The 18,743-nt window shown below is 29.7% G+C and overlaps 1 protein-coding gene across 1 annotated transcript in view; it reads left to right on the top strand.

Moving 5' to 3' along the window:
- The first annotated feature begins 946 nt into the window (after positions 1–946).
- The window catches only part of LOC103571080 (TLD domain-containing protein 2), a 68,940-nt gene continuing 51,143 nt past the window's right edge, over positions 947–18,743 (top strand). Inside the window, exons 1-2 of the mRNA XM_014442521.2 lie at positions 947–1,187; positions 1,471–1,658. Of these exons, the coding sequence (XP_014298007.1) occupies positions 1,639–1,658 (20 nt within the window). The 5' untranslated portion in view covers positions 947–1,187; positions 1,471–1,638. The remainder of the gene's footprint in view (positions 1,188–1,470; positions 1,659–18,743) is intronic.

Here is an 18,743-nt window from a genome sequence, read left to right as displayed (position 1 = left end):
AGCAGTTAAGTGACGTTTTTTAGCTGAAATACACTTGGAGCAATTTAATTCAAATCTCCAAGTGTATTAGGACACCCTTCTGCATATTATTTCCCTGCCAAGGTTTGTTCAAACACTTAAGTGTTTTTTTTTTTTAATATTTTAAATTATTTTCTATCATATTCTGCCGCCATTTTATTTTGACGTACGAATTTTTATTTTTCTGGTTTATAATAATTTAGAGCGTATTCGGAAATATTCTAGCTCTAGCTATTGCTATATAGCAACGCTTGGCTAGAGCTCGAGCTCGAGCAATTTTAAATGCACCCAAATTTGAATGATGATACTGAAGTCAGTTGACGTCTAGTAATTTTTTGATTTTTTTTTTTAAACTATTATTTATAAAAAAAAAAATATTTGAAAAAATGCACTTGTAGTTTTTTTTTATTTTCTACATGTGCATATTTTTTTTTTCTTCTTATAATCGATTTTTAGAAAAAAAATTCGAAAATTATCAACTGTTTACCAACTTCAGGATGATATTCAAATTTAATGCGCGTTGGATTTCTGTTTTCAACAACTAAATTACAAATAAAAAAAAAAAATATGCCCATGTAAAAAATTTGAAAAAATTACAGGTGCTATTTTTAAAAACACTTTTTTTTAAATAATTTATTACAAAAAAAAAAATCAGACAATTATTAGACGTCGGCTAATTATGAGTGTGAATGTAACTGACACTTAGGAATTTTTGAATTTTTGAATAAATAAATAAAATGTCAGTAGAAAAAAAATAAAAAAATGCTTATTTAAATAATCAAACAATCAGCGCGCGCATTTTTTAAAAATTTAATTATTTAAATTTATTTGAATTTTCTAAATTTTCTGATATCTGCTACATTCACACTCATGGCTAACTTCAGTATAATATCGCAAGATGGCAGCCGCGCTCAGTTTTCGGAGTTTAAGAATCGTTAGTACTCGTCGTTAGTCGTCGTTGTCGTCAACAATCAATGAAAGACACACCAACACGTCGAGAAAAATAATAAAAGAACAATAAAAAATAAAAAAATGTTTTTTGGGTTGACTCGCGAGTCTTACCCCCACATCGAGAGTATTGATCTTGAGTGCTCATATGTGCAGTGTAACGAGACAATTTAAACTTAATAACCCACTAGAAAAACTATTAACAGCCAAGGCCTAATCGTGTAATTATTTTTTTATTTTATCATTTTTTATTATTATCATTATTATAAAAATAATTATTTTTGATAACATAAATGAGTAAATTGGCGCGCGCATGCTGTTTCCTGTCACCTGTGTGTACACCGGTTGTCTGCATGCTGTGTTCGTACCATTTGTCGCGGTTTTATTATCAATTCAGTGACGTTTAATTTTCGCGGTGTTTATTTTTGTTTTTTTAATTATTATTATTATTATTATTATTGGAGACTAGTAAAATTAAAACAATTGCGCGGCCTAAATCTTCAGCTCAGCAAGAACGTGCCTAACTTGTCAGTTTGTTGATGACAAACAACCGAAAATCATCGGAATCATCAGCATAAAAATAATAATTATCCACATCAGCATCATCAAAGAACGCGACGACGCAAACGGGGACAAGGCAAAAGTTTGCTAGAGTAGCAGCAGCGAAAACGAATGGCTGACCAAGGAAAAATGTAAGTTTTTTTATTTTATTTCCCATCAACATCTGCATAGAAATATATGTCTATATATATGTATATGGATTTAAAAGTACAATTACTCAGTGTCGGTACGACTCGCATATTTCATCCCCCAGGAAACCCGAGGGTTTGCGAGTCCAATTAACGGGTGACATAAAAATAAAAATAACAAAAAGAAATATTTAAAGTCTATAGTTCGTAGTGTAGACAGTTTTCAGTCTACAGTAAAGTCTTAGTCTGCAGTTTTTTCTTCAGACAGTAAAGTTTGTTAAATAGCCATTTACCCTTTGACCCCATTGATGCGCTTAAAATTTATTTTTTATTTCGTTCAATGCTCAGGCTTTTTATCGGCATCAACTGCCCTATTTATTTAACTCCGGCATATTAAATTCCAGTTAGCCGCAACTAACCGACCACTTTTTTTGTTTCTATTATTAAATTTTCATTTGCATCTGAATTAACATTTATTTTTTATCCGTAGTACAACTAAACTCTTACGTATTCTCACATACATAGTAGACTACGTATGCGCTTATTACATTATAATTTATCGTATAATAAATGAGTGCAAATTTCAACTTTGCCGACAGTTTGACTGTTACTTTGCTTCAAAGTCTGGGATTTAATGTTTTATTAATTTATTAAAAATTAAACCACTTTCTATAAAATCATGATAATCATCTGGTCAATTTGAAACCTGTATTTAATTTCAGTTAATTAGATCAGTTTACTCTGGTGTTCATCTTGGATACATTTGATACCATAAATTGATGGGGATTCATTAGCTAGTGTCTGGTTCTCCAGTAGCTGTAGCAGTAGCAGTTGCAGTACATGGATAAATTATGCTTGGTTGAAATGTTATGGTGTCATAGTAACCTCAGACCATGGTCACCATGATAGAAATTTTTCCATGAGTTTATTTCAATTTCTACAGGTGGTCAATATAGTCCGGCTTTACTATGACACCATAGCATATTTTAAAAGAGTACTCTGCGACACAGAGAAATTCTCTTTTAAAATTCTATGGTGTCATAGTAAAGTCAAACTATGGTGGCTATCTAATGAAATTGCAATAAACACATGGAAAAATTTCTATGGTCATAGTAGTTTTTCCATATGTTTTTCCAATTTCTGCAAGAGGCCAACATGGTCTGGCTTTACTATGACACCATAGCATATATTAAAGGAGAATAATTTCTGTATGTAACAGTAGCAGGAGCAGTAACAGTATAATGATATGAAATAGTACAACAACGTGCGTCACAGTATCTGGTCGGTCGGCTGTTCGCATTGATTTTGTATCCATTTTATCGGTCGCGAGAGTGCGCAGGTCAAGGTCAAGAGAAGTTTCACATTCTCTGGCGCGGGAAACGTCAAGAGGTATAACAACTACGGTTAAATCCCCTGATGGGTTTGTGCAACTGCTATTGCTATTTCTATTGCCATTGCCATCGCAATCCAATAAAATAAACAATATAATACTCACACACACTCATATAAACTATTACTACACTCCAGACACTGGGCGTGCAGTAATGGTTTTAATGGTGAACAGCATTCTCGATCTACGATAATCAGAAACTCAGCTTGACTTGATATTATAACACGACATGACAAAACAGTTGTATGCCATCGATTAATACGCAACATATGTGTAAGACAACCGTTACTATTATTGATTACTGACTGTAATTATTTTCATTACCGTCAAATCATCTGAGTACCGATAATTGCTTACAGTAATTTGATTTTCGAGTCAATTTATAGCCAATCAATAATATTTTACTGACGTTATCACTACATATAATATATGCGCTGTGTATATTTATGTATATATATATATATATATATATATATATATATATATATATATATATTGATAAGATTTAATAATAAATTTAAATGATAATAAATATGGATCTGATACGAATATACACCGCGACGCAATGGACTTTAATAATTTTGAGTTATGAGTTTCGTCAAGTGTTTTATTTAACGGATACACCACATGACGTTTCGGCATGACCAACATACTTTGTATATATATAACAGGAATTTAGTTGGTATTGAGTTTTAGTTTGAATTTAAGTTACAGTTGGAGATGTCGAGTGGCACGTATGCATTATCGAGTAGTAGTTACTGCCTCTATTCGTGTTCTCCTAGTATCGCTAGACGTATTTTGCTTATAGTTAGTGTAGTACATTAGATATACATGTACATATATGTGGATATATGTACATATGTTTGATACAATTCAAATGCACGTATAAAATATGATATGATACGAGTGAGGAAGATGTTGTATAGGTACGAGTCCATGCGGTTGTCATCTTTCTTCCAACATTGTCTCTAACTGGGTTACACGTTACATTTATGACGCTTTTGTTCATTTCATCTAGGACATGATACTTAGTCGACCTACCGGTGATTTATACAAAAAAGTCATAAATATTTTTATTGGGTTTTAAATTATTGTCGAGTTTGATTTTGTGGAAAATAGATCACGTGGAAATTTTTTTGATTTTTAAAATAATTTGATGTTTGTTGAAGGTAACACGGAAAAAATTAGTTTTTAGTGCAGAATCAGGATCCTCCTATAAAAAAAAATTTTTATGTAACTTTGTTATGAATGAAAAATTATTAAGGACTGAAAAAAGTCATATGAAATTGTAATAATTACTACGTTTCAAAAATAATGTAATTTTTACCATTTCGGAGTAGATAAATTTTGCTGATATTTGAAACTGTAATTTTTCTTTTACTTTTTTTCCGTGCGTGGACAGTAAAAATTTTTTTCTAAAATTATTACAGAATTTTGTGTTAGAAAACCATTTAACAAAAATTTTTATGTTTTAACAATATTTATTTGTGTTAAAAATATTAACATTCTCTGTTAGTGGTTCTCAAACTTTTACACATTGAAATTTTATCTGCAAAACACGTAAAGTGTTGATTTAAAATTTTTATTTATGTTATTTTGATAATTATAAAAATTTATGTGTATATAAGCTTGACAAGTGATTTCGATAAATTTAACACATTACTTGTGTTACTTTAATAAATTAACATTCTGAAGTTAGCAGACGATTAAAAATTTTTGATTTTTTTTTTTCAATAAACCAATTACGAAAAAAAAACTTGAAATATCCACATATAGAAAATTTAAAAATCTACAAGTGCAATTTTTTAAATTTACGGTTTTTAAAAAAAATTCAAAAATTATCAGACGTCGGATAACTTCAGTATCATAAATTAACACTCGCTCTATGTTAAAATTCTATTTTAAAAGTTTCGTTTGAACAGTACACTGTAGAAAATTTGTGGAGTGAATACGGATTTAATCAGGAGTTAATGCAGAGCGGATGTCTGTGTATTTATTAAATAATTTTAGAGTAAAATTCACTCCTAAAGGAAAATTCGCTATCACTCCACATTCACTCCTGATTTTTGACAATCTAATACTGAGTAAATGTGTGTTAAATTAACACCCAAAAATGTTAAATATTTAACACCCATTTTCTTTCACAAAAATACAAAAAATAGTTTGCTATGTCATGACAAAAAATGATTTCTAATTAAATCTAAATATAAAGTGATTGATGCTAAGTTTCCTTTTTTTTATTAATTATTCAGGTAACGTTCGTTATTAATGTGGATGTAAGATTTATAATAATGATAATATTACTTTTTAAATGCTAATTCGATTCAACATGCCTATGAATAAATTGTCAAAGTTACTAAAGCATGAAACTGTTACAAGTGGAAACTAGGGGAAGAATTCAATGATTATTGATTTGAGCGTTAGCTTTAAAGAGGGCCGCAAGTTATGGATGTATATCATATATATGATTTGATGTATGTAGATTGATGTCGAAGGAAAAGCATAATGTCAATGTGTTAGAAGCCTCGAGGACGGGAAATAAATATAAAAATACAACCAAGTAGTTTAGAAATTTTTTTTTTTTTTTCGGAACTTCTAGACTCGAATCGTCATCGCGGCTCGATAAGGCACGCTCGCGGACAAACTTTTTTTTACGATTGTATATTTTAAAAAAATTATGATTACAAGCTCTACTCCGGTGGCATTTAACAGATCGCAGATTAGAGAGTGCATTTGCTGTTCTATTGCTCGGTAACCTCGTGAACACACGGCTATTTATGTGATGTGTTTCAGGTGATAAAACAGTAAAATATTTGTGCTGCTATAGTTTATTCTTTTTTTTTTTTTTTTTTTTTTATCGTATCAAAACACTTGACATCCTTTTGCAATCGCATTTATAATTTTTTTTATTGAGATGACAATTACAGCAAAGCCGTAAAGAATAAAATGAAATAGTATTTTAATTAAAAAAAAAAAAAAAAAAAAAGATGTTTAATAATCTTATTGCGCAGTAAAAAAAATGTTTATTATATTATGTAGTGGCATTAATGAGAGCGTAAGATTAATGGCGGGGAAAATAGTTGGGCATTGTCTGCTGATGAGTTTAAGCACTTGGTCATTATTTCCTCGCGCCCTGGACCAAATGTTAAGCATTTCTCTGGTCTGCTCCCCTTCTATATCTACTGGCGGCTCTCACTCTATTATTCTTCTTAGCTGATACTCATTTCACCTATTCAGCTATTCCTGTTCCAATCTCTTGCTCCAGTGTTGTGTGTCGTAAATCCGTATATCTCATCAACAGTCACGTAATCCACGTGGTTATAATTGCTTTTGAGCGTGTTTCAAGTATCGTGTTCTATATTTATACTTCAAAATACACTTTTCATCACTAAAAATATAAATACTGATCACATTTTTTTTTCCTCAATTTTTTTTTTCTTATTAATTTAAACCATTTCAGTTAACGCCGCAAATAAATTGCGGCTTCGGAAAAATTATAAATAGATCTGTTTATAAACCGAGTTAACTTTTTTTTTTTTTTTTTTTATTCTTATTTGTACTTTCGCTTCTGCTTTTTTTCAACTCTCCGGTGTAGTGGGCGAGGAGGGATGAATTATTCGATCGGGTTCCAGAGAGACGTATAGTTCATCGGGTTCTGTATATATCTATATACTTATATAAATATATATATATACATGTACAGGGATCTAGAGAGGGTAGTGTAGGAAGAGGCCGCCTGAAGACTGTCGATATTACAAGCGACCTTGCAAGATCGACCAATACTGTTACTACCTTCCTCTATATTATTTTTTTCTCTTCATTAATTTTATAAAATGTTTATTTATTTCTTTTTTTTTTTAATTTTCTCAGTTCCTTCAACATCGGATAATAATAATTGTAACGATATTTAATTTTTCCCTTTGGTAATTGCATTGATTTATCGGAGTTTCAATAAAAATTTCTTTACCCCGTACTCAATATTTTTATTTTTATTTTTATTTGTGAAAAATGTTTTTCCATCATAAAATCAATTGATTACTAGCGAAAATTAATTTACTAAAATTGAGTAGATTTTCGAGTGGCAAAAAATTCAATAGAAAAATTTGATGAAATTTTTTTTTTTTTTTTTTTTTTTTTTTTTTTTTTAAGTTAATTAATTATATGAGCCGGGGTATGTTTATAATGAAATCATATTAACAATTGTTAAAATTAAAAATATCGATGAGCTTAATTAATTCACGCTGACATAACTAGGTCAGACAAAATTTCCGGTCATGAGGAGGAGAATGAGCTATAGGAAGTAAAAGGAAGGCCAGGAGAGAGGGAAAGTGAATAGGAGAGAAGAGTGGGGGTAATATAAAATGATTGATACGTTGTAGATAAAATCCAGGATGAGGACGTAGGGTGCAGGTGTGCTGTTGGAATGCATTTATGTTCAGCGCGATTGCATCGGGTAAAAAAAATAAATAAATAACTAAACGCAAGCTTGCGAGGGAAGTGAGAAAAAAAGGCAGCTTTGTCCCTTGCATAGATTTCGCACATTTGTGTCACGGAACGACTGACAGAGCTTCTGAGTGTTCTGAGGAGTAGAAGTAGGAAGAGGCAGAAGAGGGTAAAGGGACGGTGAGCAGTAGTTTTGCAGAGACGCAAAAGGTAGAGGGTTATTCGCGAAGGTGGAGCAAAGTGAGGGTGGAGCGACGCGCGCCAGAATGAGGCCGTTCTGACCGTTCGGGGGTTGCGCGCTTTCGTTCGAGACTCTCGGTATACTATATTCTAATATTGTATAGATATACGTGCGCTTTATACACCTATACCTCTACCAAGAGGAATATCACCACTGAGGGTTAAACTAAAACGTCAGTTACCTCGCGACAATTCTCACGGTATCATCGGTACTCTTGGTATTCCACGGGGCGATTCAACCCCACATATACTAAATCAACTCTTTTTATTGTTGTTTATCTACTGTATTATATTTTTTTACTCTTTCATATTTTTTTAAACTTTTTTTTATTTTTTGTTTTCGCATTTTTTATGTGAGACAGGTGAGACTTGTTGCTATGAAAATATTATTAATTAATTAATTAATTTAAAAACAAAAAAATTTTTTTTGATAAATTTAATTTATTTAAATTGTGGTAAACTTGGCAAATAATTTTTCTGCTCAGGTATTTTTAATTCAAAAATTTTATTGAATGTGAAAAATATTTTTTTTTTTTTTTTGAATTTTAACATAAAATATTTAATTATTTTTTTTTTCTCTTCAATGAAAAAAATTTTTTGTTTGAATAAAAAATGTCGGTATGAAAAAAAAAAAAATTTATTACTATTTTAAATAAAAAAAAAAAAAAATAAATAAGTAGTCCCGGAGCGACAATTGGTGTTAAGCTATTTATTAAAACTCTAGTATCGTTTGATTATACGCGTGATTTACGTTAACGATAGTGTAACGATTATTTGATAACGTCATGTTTTCGTAATTAGGGGCGGGTGATAAAAGATTATGAGGGGTAGCACGGAATCATTTGTCACTTTGATAAATTAGGAAAAACTTGCAACGACAAATTCAATAAACTGAACAAAATAAAATACACACATTAGTAAATTAAAAAAAAATATATTGATAAAGAATGAGTATAATTGTAAGTGAAAAATGTGTTGATAAAAAGTAAACATTGAGGGAGAGATGTAAGAGAGTTTAACGAGTTTGATCGGTTTTAAATTCGCGGTTAAATGCATTGAGTTAAAGAGAGTTATATATATATATATGTATGTATATGTATATTTGTATGTACAAGTGATAAGAGCGTAAGAGAACGAGATGCGATTGCCTCAAGAGTAAAAGGGAAAGGGGTAACACTCCTTGACTGCCGTCTGCCGTTGGAATCGTGCCAGCGAGAGATGATAACCTTCACCCTCAGCTCTTGACGCGAAGAGAGGGTAGTTTAAAAAAACATGAAAAAATGGTTTTTAAAAATTAATCTCGGAACTGAAGGAGTTGTTGAGGGTAGTAGCTCGTATTATACTTTGCAATTACAACAAAACATTTTAAAAATAATAATAACAGCCTAGTTTTCATATTTTTTCTACTTGTTTATATTAAAATATATTTTTGTCAATATTTTACGGGCTAAATTTTAATAACAAAAGATTCCACCAATGCATTGCGAAGTCAAATTTATTCCCGAGTGCGCTCGTGACTCCTGTGGCTGTTATTAATTTTTTAAATTTTATCTTTGCGTAAAAAAATGGCTGATAATTTGTTTTTTTTTTTTTTTTTTTTATATTTTTTTGACGAAATGATCAATTTTATCGCGGTTACGATCGTGGTTAAACCACACGAGAGCGTTGGCTCAGCGATTTTCACGGTGGTGTTGCACTAGCTATCTTGCTAATGAAATTTTAGCTCTCCCCCATCTCTCTTATGCTCACGTTTATAGACTATAAAAATATATATGTATAAATAAACATAAATGCATGAGTGTACTTGGTTATTTGCATAAAAATCAAAATTAAAAATTTTTGCAGCGACTGTTTGTTAATGAAAAAAAAAATAAAATAAATAAACGACGTGAAATTCTCTTTCATCTGCGCCCGTTTAAATAAAACTGAGTAAATAGTATGGGTTAATAATTTAAAACTTTTGCTGAAATAATTAATCTGACTTAGTATTTCATGAAAAATTTTTTAAACTTTTTTTAAAATTAAATTTCAAAATTTAAAATTCGATTCAAAAGTTGACGAAAAATTTTACTGGTAATTTATTTATAATTTAATTTTGTTAAAAAAAATAAAATTAAACACAATATGTGTAAATGCCATGAGCAGATACATGTTTATGTTGTTAGTAATTTAACGATAGTATTACACGAGTATTGATTCAATGAAACAATAAATATTCAAATTAAAAAAAAAAAATAACAATAACAGTACCAACAATAGTCGTTACAAAAAAAAATATACATAGATATATATGAATTTTCGGATTAATTAAAAGAAAAAATCATTAGTGTATGCTTGATCGTTACACGGTTTCAATCCAATTAAAATTTAAATTCGCGATACTGAGTAATTGCTGCAGAACAGTATAAATAATATATCATGTGCAATAATTATTACATTAAATAATTGATAAGCGGAAAGCGAGTTTATGCTGTATCGAACACAAAGTGCTATTTGATGATAAGTATTTATCACTAATATGGTAATTTATAATTGCGTAGGAATAATTATAATGTCACAGTTGGCCGTGACCACACCCTGTATCGAGCTATCAATCAACAACTTAGGGTCACTTCGGTAAATGTTATTCAATAAATATATACATATATATCTGGGATCACTTGCTGCCAGCAGTCAGTTGACAAGATCAAAGATCAAAGTAACCTTTTCTGTCACTTTGTCAAGGGTTCTTGTCCTCTTTGCTTATTTTTTTTTTCTTTTTCTCAAATCTTTATCTCAAAGACGTATTTTACACAGCGAAAAGCAATTTATTTAGTTTTATTTTTTTTTTTTTAATTAATTAAATTCTTGGGTGAAATTAAAAATTCTTTAAATAATTTTGAATATTTTGTTTATTAAATTCTTGGAGTTATTATTTTTTTTTTTTATTTTTTATTTTTTTTTTCAAATTTATTATTTGAAAAATTTTTTAAATTTAATGGTAAGGTGGTTTTAGTTTCAAACATTTATGGACGTCAGTGTAATTGCAATAGGATCCTTGTTTTATATTCCGACATTTCGCGTTACTGATTTTAGAAGGACTTACAACTTTATTCGCCCTTTCGGCTTAAGAGAACTTCTGAGAGCCAAAAGGGTGTATAATTTTTTTTACTGCAAATCGTTTTGCAGACTTTTTTTGAAGCTCAAAATTGAGTAAAATTTTTGAAAGCCAAAAGGGTGTTTTAAGTCTGAGCCCTTTAAGTTTTAAAAAATTTTTAAAAAAGTAAAAAAAAATCATACGCCCTTTTGGTTTTAGGAAGCTCTCTAATGTCAAAAGTGCGGGTAAAAGTATGTCTCTTTGTAATTAATAACACAGTAATTAATTAAACTCTCATTTAGTCATCACTGGACATTATACATCTATACGGTGTAGTTTGTTTGATAGAACGATAAAAATAGTACAGTAAATGTTTTAAAAGTCTAGATATATAACGCACTATATTCATCGGTTCGGCCAGAGAGCCATAAAAATTTTATCGTCTGTTTATCAGACGTACTAACGCAACCGTTAATTTATACACAATCTGTATTTATCGGAATTAAAAAAAAATTTTTTATTTTTATTTTCATTAAAAATAAAATATTTTCGGTGAATTTATTTTTAAATTTTGAGCGGGTTATTTTAAAAAAACATTTTATTTAATTTAGTTTTACGGTAATGACAGCTATTGGAATAGTTGGTTAGAGGAAGGAAAAAATATGCAGATAATAGAGGGAGAGGGGGAAGGAACAAGTAGTGAAACTGGAATTTGATCAGACCCGAAGAGTGGCCTTGTCGGTAGAATAGTAAGAGGATTCGCATGTAATCCAATATCGTATCGGGACACGTGCACGTACGAGGAAGAGAAAACTCAGATAGGAAACGATAGGACACATAGTAATATTATATTATATTATATTATATATGTATATATATATATATATATATTCCTAGTGGGATAGTACTTGCTCCCGAGATATCGCGATAGGTCAGTCTGTGCAAATGAACCCCGTTTTATTATACACCTTTTTTTCCGGCCCTTGGGTATACCGCACACCTTTTACACGCTTAGTACTGTCGAGTTTTCTGGTTAATGAGTGTGAAACTCATGGAGAAAATACACTTGAGGTAAAAATCCTAGTTTAGCTCAACTCTTGCAGCCAGTTTTATTTGATGTTACGGAAAATTTTACAAGGTTGCACACTGAGAAAATTTTTTTTACTCTTATATAGAAAAATAATAAAAGTCATAAAAGTTTATTCGCCTTTATATGTTAAAAATCAAACCATAACAATGGAGCTCGATGCCCTTTCTTTTTTTCAAACCAACTCTACACAAAAAAAATCATTTGAAATATTGAAATTTTCAGTCTAACATTTTTTTAGTAAAAAAAATTGGAAAATTTTTATTCAAAACCATATTCTCAATCGAAGGATCTTCCAGCTCGAAATATGCTGAGATGCTTTTTTTTTCGGGTATGAATAAATTTCGATTTTCTTCCGTCAAAAAATTATTCTTCAACTTAAATAAAAATTACTAATATAATAATTTCTATTGACTTCAAAAAAATATTGTTTTTACAAAAGTTATTTTTTTTCAGTCTACCGAGTTGAATTGATGCCAAAATACATCTACATAAATTCATTTCCTTCATTATTATCTTCTCAAGAATACCAATTTTTATTTACTTTTAATCGTTGCCAGTATTTTTGAATAATTATTCTCTCAATTTTGTTTACTTTCAATTTACATTTGCTTATATTTCAACCAGCTCACACAAAAGTCTTATAAATTTTTTTTCAGCATTTAACTGTTCATTAATCACTCGGAAAAAAAAACTTTTGTTTCAACAAAAAACTAAAAAAAATAAATTCGAACCTAGGGTCAGCTAATCTCCGCATTTTTTTTCATTGACCTTGATGTTATCCTCACATACATATATATATGTATATATATATGTACACCTATACATAGACTTCTCGCATACATCCACAAATTTGTCTTTTTTGCGCGTGCTTTTGAATTCCCTCGGCAACAAGGTAGACAGCAAAACACCCTGTCGTCACAGAGTACAATTGTCTCGGGAAGTAGGCCGTCATCACGGTCACAATCAGCCTTCTGCAATCGCCTGGATACATTTCATTCTCTCAACTATTTTTTACTCATACCCGGCCTCATTGCATCTACACACTGAAAATTTTTTCACACATATACACACCTTTTTTCGCTTTGTTTCACTCACTTGACGGTAAAAATATCGGAAAAATATCCGAGAGCACTCGTATCCTTATGACGCTTTTACCAACTTGCGCGCGCACAACAAGGGTGCCTAGGGATAACATCCCTTTAATAATATTTTATTTTTTCCTCCTTTTACTCACAATGTTTTTACCCATCTCGACTCGGGAATCACCATTACTTTCAGCGTAAAAAAAGTTATTACAGAAAATATTTATCCGTTAGTCGAAAATATTTTTTTACCCAAAGCTCTCATGGGAATTATTTTTATGTTTCAACAAGGTGTGGTTTTGAGGGTCCTGTAAAATGTCATCGTAACTCAAAAGTAAACTCTTGAATTACATTTTCACTTTTTTTTTTTCATTCAGTTTATTTAAATATTTATTTTCGCCATTTATTCGGCAACACAGAGGTTAAAGTAACTCGACTTGGTAATTTGCGATATAGCTGTTAAAGGACACCTTTCTAACACAGATTACCCTATCTCGACCTACTTCCGTTCTAGTCTTTACTTTGATATGCGTGCAGACCCTACTAACAACCCAAGGATTAGCCAATCAGTAGACACTGCTGCCTTTTACGTCAGACAATCAGTAGTAATGGCGCGTGTTTTATCAGACTAACTTTATAAATAGAAACTGAGCTTAAAAATAATTTATGTAATGTATAGGTTTATTTATTACTTTTTTTTCTTACAATTTGGCAGCTTAAATTGAGCTGTTATTTGCTGATACGTTAAACGGAAAATGTGATAAAATATTAGGTGTAAGCTTCCAGCTTAAGCTTGGATATTTCGATATTTTATATCCTTATATGAAGGACGTGGGCGTTGATTGATGGAGTAAATATTAGACTGATACCTATAAGACTTTCTTTTCCTCTTCATGTATTATAAATGTTCTTACAGATATATGTCTTGTTATTATTACTACACTGTAAAAAGAGTGGTGTTTAAATTAAATAATACCGGTGTAAGCGGTGTAAAAAATAATTACACGTATAGAAATTAGAAAGAAAAATTTATTGCACATAAAAAAAATATAAAAATTAAATGAATATTATCTGGAGGAAATTTCAATTTTGCTAGGAACTTATTTAAATAATTATTTATGTCGTATGTAATTTATTTAAAAATTACACAATTTTACGTCCACTATTCCAATCACCAATAATTTAATTAATTAATAAAAACACTAATTAACTATGTCGTACCTGAAGATCGGAACGTTTTTCGAGCAGCAAAAATAACAAAAGTTAATGTTAGTTAATTAATAAGGGCAACTTGAGGGGTAGTTCTGGAGGTGGGGGAGAGGTTTGAGATTTTCGGCTGACATACCAGTATCTATAAGCAGAACTTTTAGAAATCGAGTTATCAAGTAGATTTTTTACTTTCCTTTTTTTTTCTGCTGTGTGAAAAACATTCTGATTTTCCAGAACATAATTTAATTATCTGTAGTGATCGAGTGAGTAAAAATATTCGCAAAGGTAAATATTTCCAACACCGAAAAATATTTTAAAACCGGGAAATTTTTTGATCAATGGTAAAGAATATTTACACCTTCGGCGGTGTTTTTTTAACACCACTTCTAGTGTTAAAATTTAACACCGAAAATTTTAACTACACCGCCTAGACTTACCTCAGTTTTTTTTACAGTGTATTATTATTATTATTATTATTATTATTATTATTATTATTATTGCTAAAGTAGTTTAGTTGATTATTTCTGAATGATATTTCACGATTTTACGCTTATAATTTTCTTGTCGAGAAAATTCCAAGGTCTTTTATATTCAATTTAACCTTTACTTCATGTACAACATAATTGATATTCCACTATATATATCTATATACATTTATAAACAAGAGGAAAAAAAAGAGTAAACAAAAGACTTATATTTTCATTAAAATTAAAAAAAATAATAATTTTATAAAGCTCAAACAATGGATTACTTTTCAATAATCTGAATAAAAAATTTAATAAAAGAGTAAAGTAGTCGCGGAGTTTTTATGAAAAATATTTTAAATTAATTAAGGACCGCGGAGGTAAAAAAGTATATCCTAAAAAATTAAATGAAGAATAAATCAGCATTAAAATTAAAATTTTAATAACAAAATATAATTCACTTTATTTTTGACATTTAAGATAAATAATTTAAGCTTATATACATTTATAAATAATAAGTATGTCAAATTTTAAGTTTATTTTATCTAAAACCTTGAAATTTATTTTCAAGTATAAATATGATAACGAGAATTATAAATAAATTTTTGTTTTTTTAATTTAATTGGATGAAAAATATGAAAATTTTTTTTTTTTAATTTAAAAAAAAAAAGCAATGATTATTCTTGCTGTTTAAATTTGTTGAATAAGCAACCGAGATTTTCTTTATTTGTGATAGGCAGATAGCGAAGTAGGTAATGTAAGGTGGTTGATAAGTAGAAGAAGGGTGTAGACGAGGATTGGATGAGTTTCGGTTTGAATGAGGATCAATACAGGCCTTTCAGTCGGAGTGAAAAGAGAGGGAGTGCTCATGAGAAGCTCTTTCGAGAGTGAACAAGATGAGAAGAACAAGAGTACAGTAGAGTAGCGTAGAGAGTTGAGGATTCTCCTCTTCACTTGTATCATAAAGACGAGGATACAAGTAGAGGAATAGAGACAGAGCTAAAGTAGATGTAGATGTAGATGTTGAAGCAGAGGCTGAGGCTGAGGCTGAGGCAGAGGTAAAGATAGGGGTGGTATAGAGGAATACAGCTGGTACTGGTGGGCTTGACCTTGTATTCGTATCATGTACTTGTCTATAAGCTTGTACTAATACCCATCGAGAAAGGTTACTCTGTACTCTTCCTCTCCTACGTCTCTCATAATATCCTTTTCCATTCTCATGCGTATACACGTTTCCTACATTTGCATTCTCATCGACATAAATGTCATGCTAATCTTCAAACTCAAAGGCATTCAATGTCTCCCTATCCAGTACCCTCTATTATACTCATATATATATGTATATATATATAAAGTGATGCACCTTGTACTTGTGAATAGTGTGCACTCTTGCGAACCACTAAAAAAATATAAAAAAAAAGTTTCAGGGTTATATCTTTTAGAAATCTTCAATGTCACGTTTTCATAAAGATTTATTAGATTACTTTTTTAAACTTTGAGATTTATTCGTTCTTCGATGAGCTATTTAAGTTTTTTTTTACTCCATATTTTTTTTTTTATTATCATTTTCTTATTTATATTTATAGCGTTATCTGTAAAGAAAGTTAAGGAAGCTGAAAATTTCCTGGGTATATATATATACTTGTAAGTGCTTGTAGAACTTGTTAAAGATGGATTCGATGGGTTAATTAAAAATTTTTATTACTCGCTTCCGGTTGGTTAACTTCAGTATGATCGGTTTTTTTATTATTTTATTTTTTTTATCTTCGCTATCGTTCAAAGTTAATTATATTTATATTTTCCATTTTTACTTTCAAAGAAGACTACAGTTTTTAATTAGTTTAATTTATATGCTAATTTTTTAATTAATTAGTGTGCTTTCGAAATTGGGTTTTAATTATTTATAATATGATTTAATTACTGACGTTTGATTATAATTTTGTCATATTTGTCAGGAGGATTACGGTGACTTTTTTTTTTTTGCTTAATTTGAAATTTATTTTTGGAAAAATGTGACAATTTTTTATTTTTTGACAGTCAGGTGACAGGATAAAAAAAAATTACCATGGAAATTTAAAATATTAAATAAATTTGTCAAAAAAAAATCGGTAAGAAAATTAGTCACGTTTTCCACATTTTTTATAAGAAAAGTAAATAGTAATTTAAAAATAACTTTGGTAAATATGCAGAAAGGGACTTTGCTTTTTCGTCGTGAAAATTAAATTATGTCTTGAAAAAAGTCTAATTTTTTTTAAATATTCATTTTGGCGGCAAATGAAAAAAATTTGAATATTCGCTTCTAAAGATTAGCTATCGAAGTTCTATCGAAAGATAAAAAAATGAAATAATTAATGAAAATAAGTTGAACCTTTTTCAAAGCTGTGCTGAAAAAAAAAAGTTTATTTCAATACTGATTTTATTTTATCTGAAAGCTTTTTTTAGCTCTAATTTCCTTTTTTTAATTTCTCCGTTAATTTGTTTCCGTTTTATTGAGCGACGAAGTAAAAAGAACTTTTCTTCTTAAAAACCGTCATGACTCAGTGAAAAAGCTTTCAAACCTTGCCAACATATTCGAGATGAAATTTTCTTATGACGAATAACCCAAATCTAAAATAAAATATTTATGATATTTCCTTTTTCTCAATTTCCGTTCTATAAATTCATAGAATAAATTTCGCAAAAAAATCAGAAACATTTCCCAGCAAAATTTCAAGCTTCAAAAAAATTTTCACTCAATCTCTCAAATTAATCTCCCGTTTAATTTTCAAAAATATAAAAATATAGATCCTCAAGTTAGCAGACAATTATTACAATTTTTTGATTTTTTTTTCAAACAAATAAATTACAAAAAAAAAAAAAACTGAAAATATGCATATGTAGAAAATTAAAAAAGCTACAAGTGCAATTTTTTAAAATATTTTTTTTTTTTTGTAATTTATCATTTTTAAAATAATTCAAAAATTATTAGACGTCGGCAAACTCCAGTATCATAAAAATTTTTCCTCTTTATTAATTGATGACAAAAATTGTTTGCCAAGTTTTCATTAAAAAAAAAAAAAAAAAAAAAAAAAAAAAGTAGTTTTATTATAAAAACAAATGGACGTTGAAGTTTAAATAATAAAGCATTCGATAAAATCTATTTATAAATTCGAACGTCCCAGAAATTTAGTAACTCAGTAGTGTTACGATTTCCATAGCATCAATAGTCTCTACAATAAAGCCTAAAATTAAACAGTCATCAAAGAAACCGCGCTGTCAGTATTATAAAATAAATAATAACAATATTTTCACTAAGCTTCCATCACCTAATTATATAAATTAAATACTTATAACTCCTCTACTTGGCATCGTGTCAATAAAATCAAGAAAATGTGAATCAACAGCAGCATGTACAAGATACAAACATATGTAACATTACTGTAAACATATTGCAAAACAAAAGAGGAGACAAGTGAGTGTACGGACGCGTGTGCGGATAAAACAAAGCAAAAAAAAATAAATTAATGAAATAAATATAAGAGGATAAAAAAAAAAACTTGAAGGTGATTGAACGTTCGTATCGACGTTGGCATGTCAGATCGTCGCGACGTACGTTCGAGTGTGATCGATAATTCGCCGAGAGCTAGAACTTGATTTTTTCTTATTTTTATCTTTTTTTCGTAATAATAATAAAAAATAGTAATAAAATCCTGGGATTTATCAAACAACAAAAGCTCAGAAGTAATAGTTGGAGTAAAAAATAAACCAGATAAGAGGAAAAAAAAATAAATTAGGTAATAACAGAAAGGAGAAAAAAAAAAGGAAATAGCATGGCTCTGTTTTCGGGGGGTAATGGGCCACCGAGGACCTCCCAAAACAGTCCTGGGCCATCAAGTACACCATCAAGACAAAGAAGTCTCAAAGACCGGCTTCGTGACGGCATCACAACTGGATTTAATTGGCAGTGAGTAGAACTCTATCTCACCTATGACCTTATGAAAAATAAAAATATTAATTTATACATAATGACAATGATAATAATATGACTAACGTGGTTTTTTCCACCACTTGATATTAATTTCATAAATTAATAAATATTTATTAATTTACTTTTT

This window comes from Microplitis demolitor, chromosome 7 (genome assembly GCF_026212275.2).
Source record: "Microplitis demolitor isolate Queensland-Clemson2020A chromosome 7, iyMicDemo2.1a, whole genome shotgun sequence".
NCBI lineage: Eukaryota > Metazoa > Arthropoda > Insecta > Hymenoptera > Braconidae > Microplitis > Microplitis demolitor.
The sequence above is the reverse complement of the archived record's forward strand: the minus strand, read 5'-3'. Positions and strand labels throughout refer to the sequence as shown.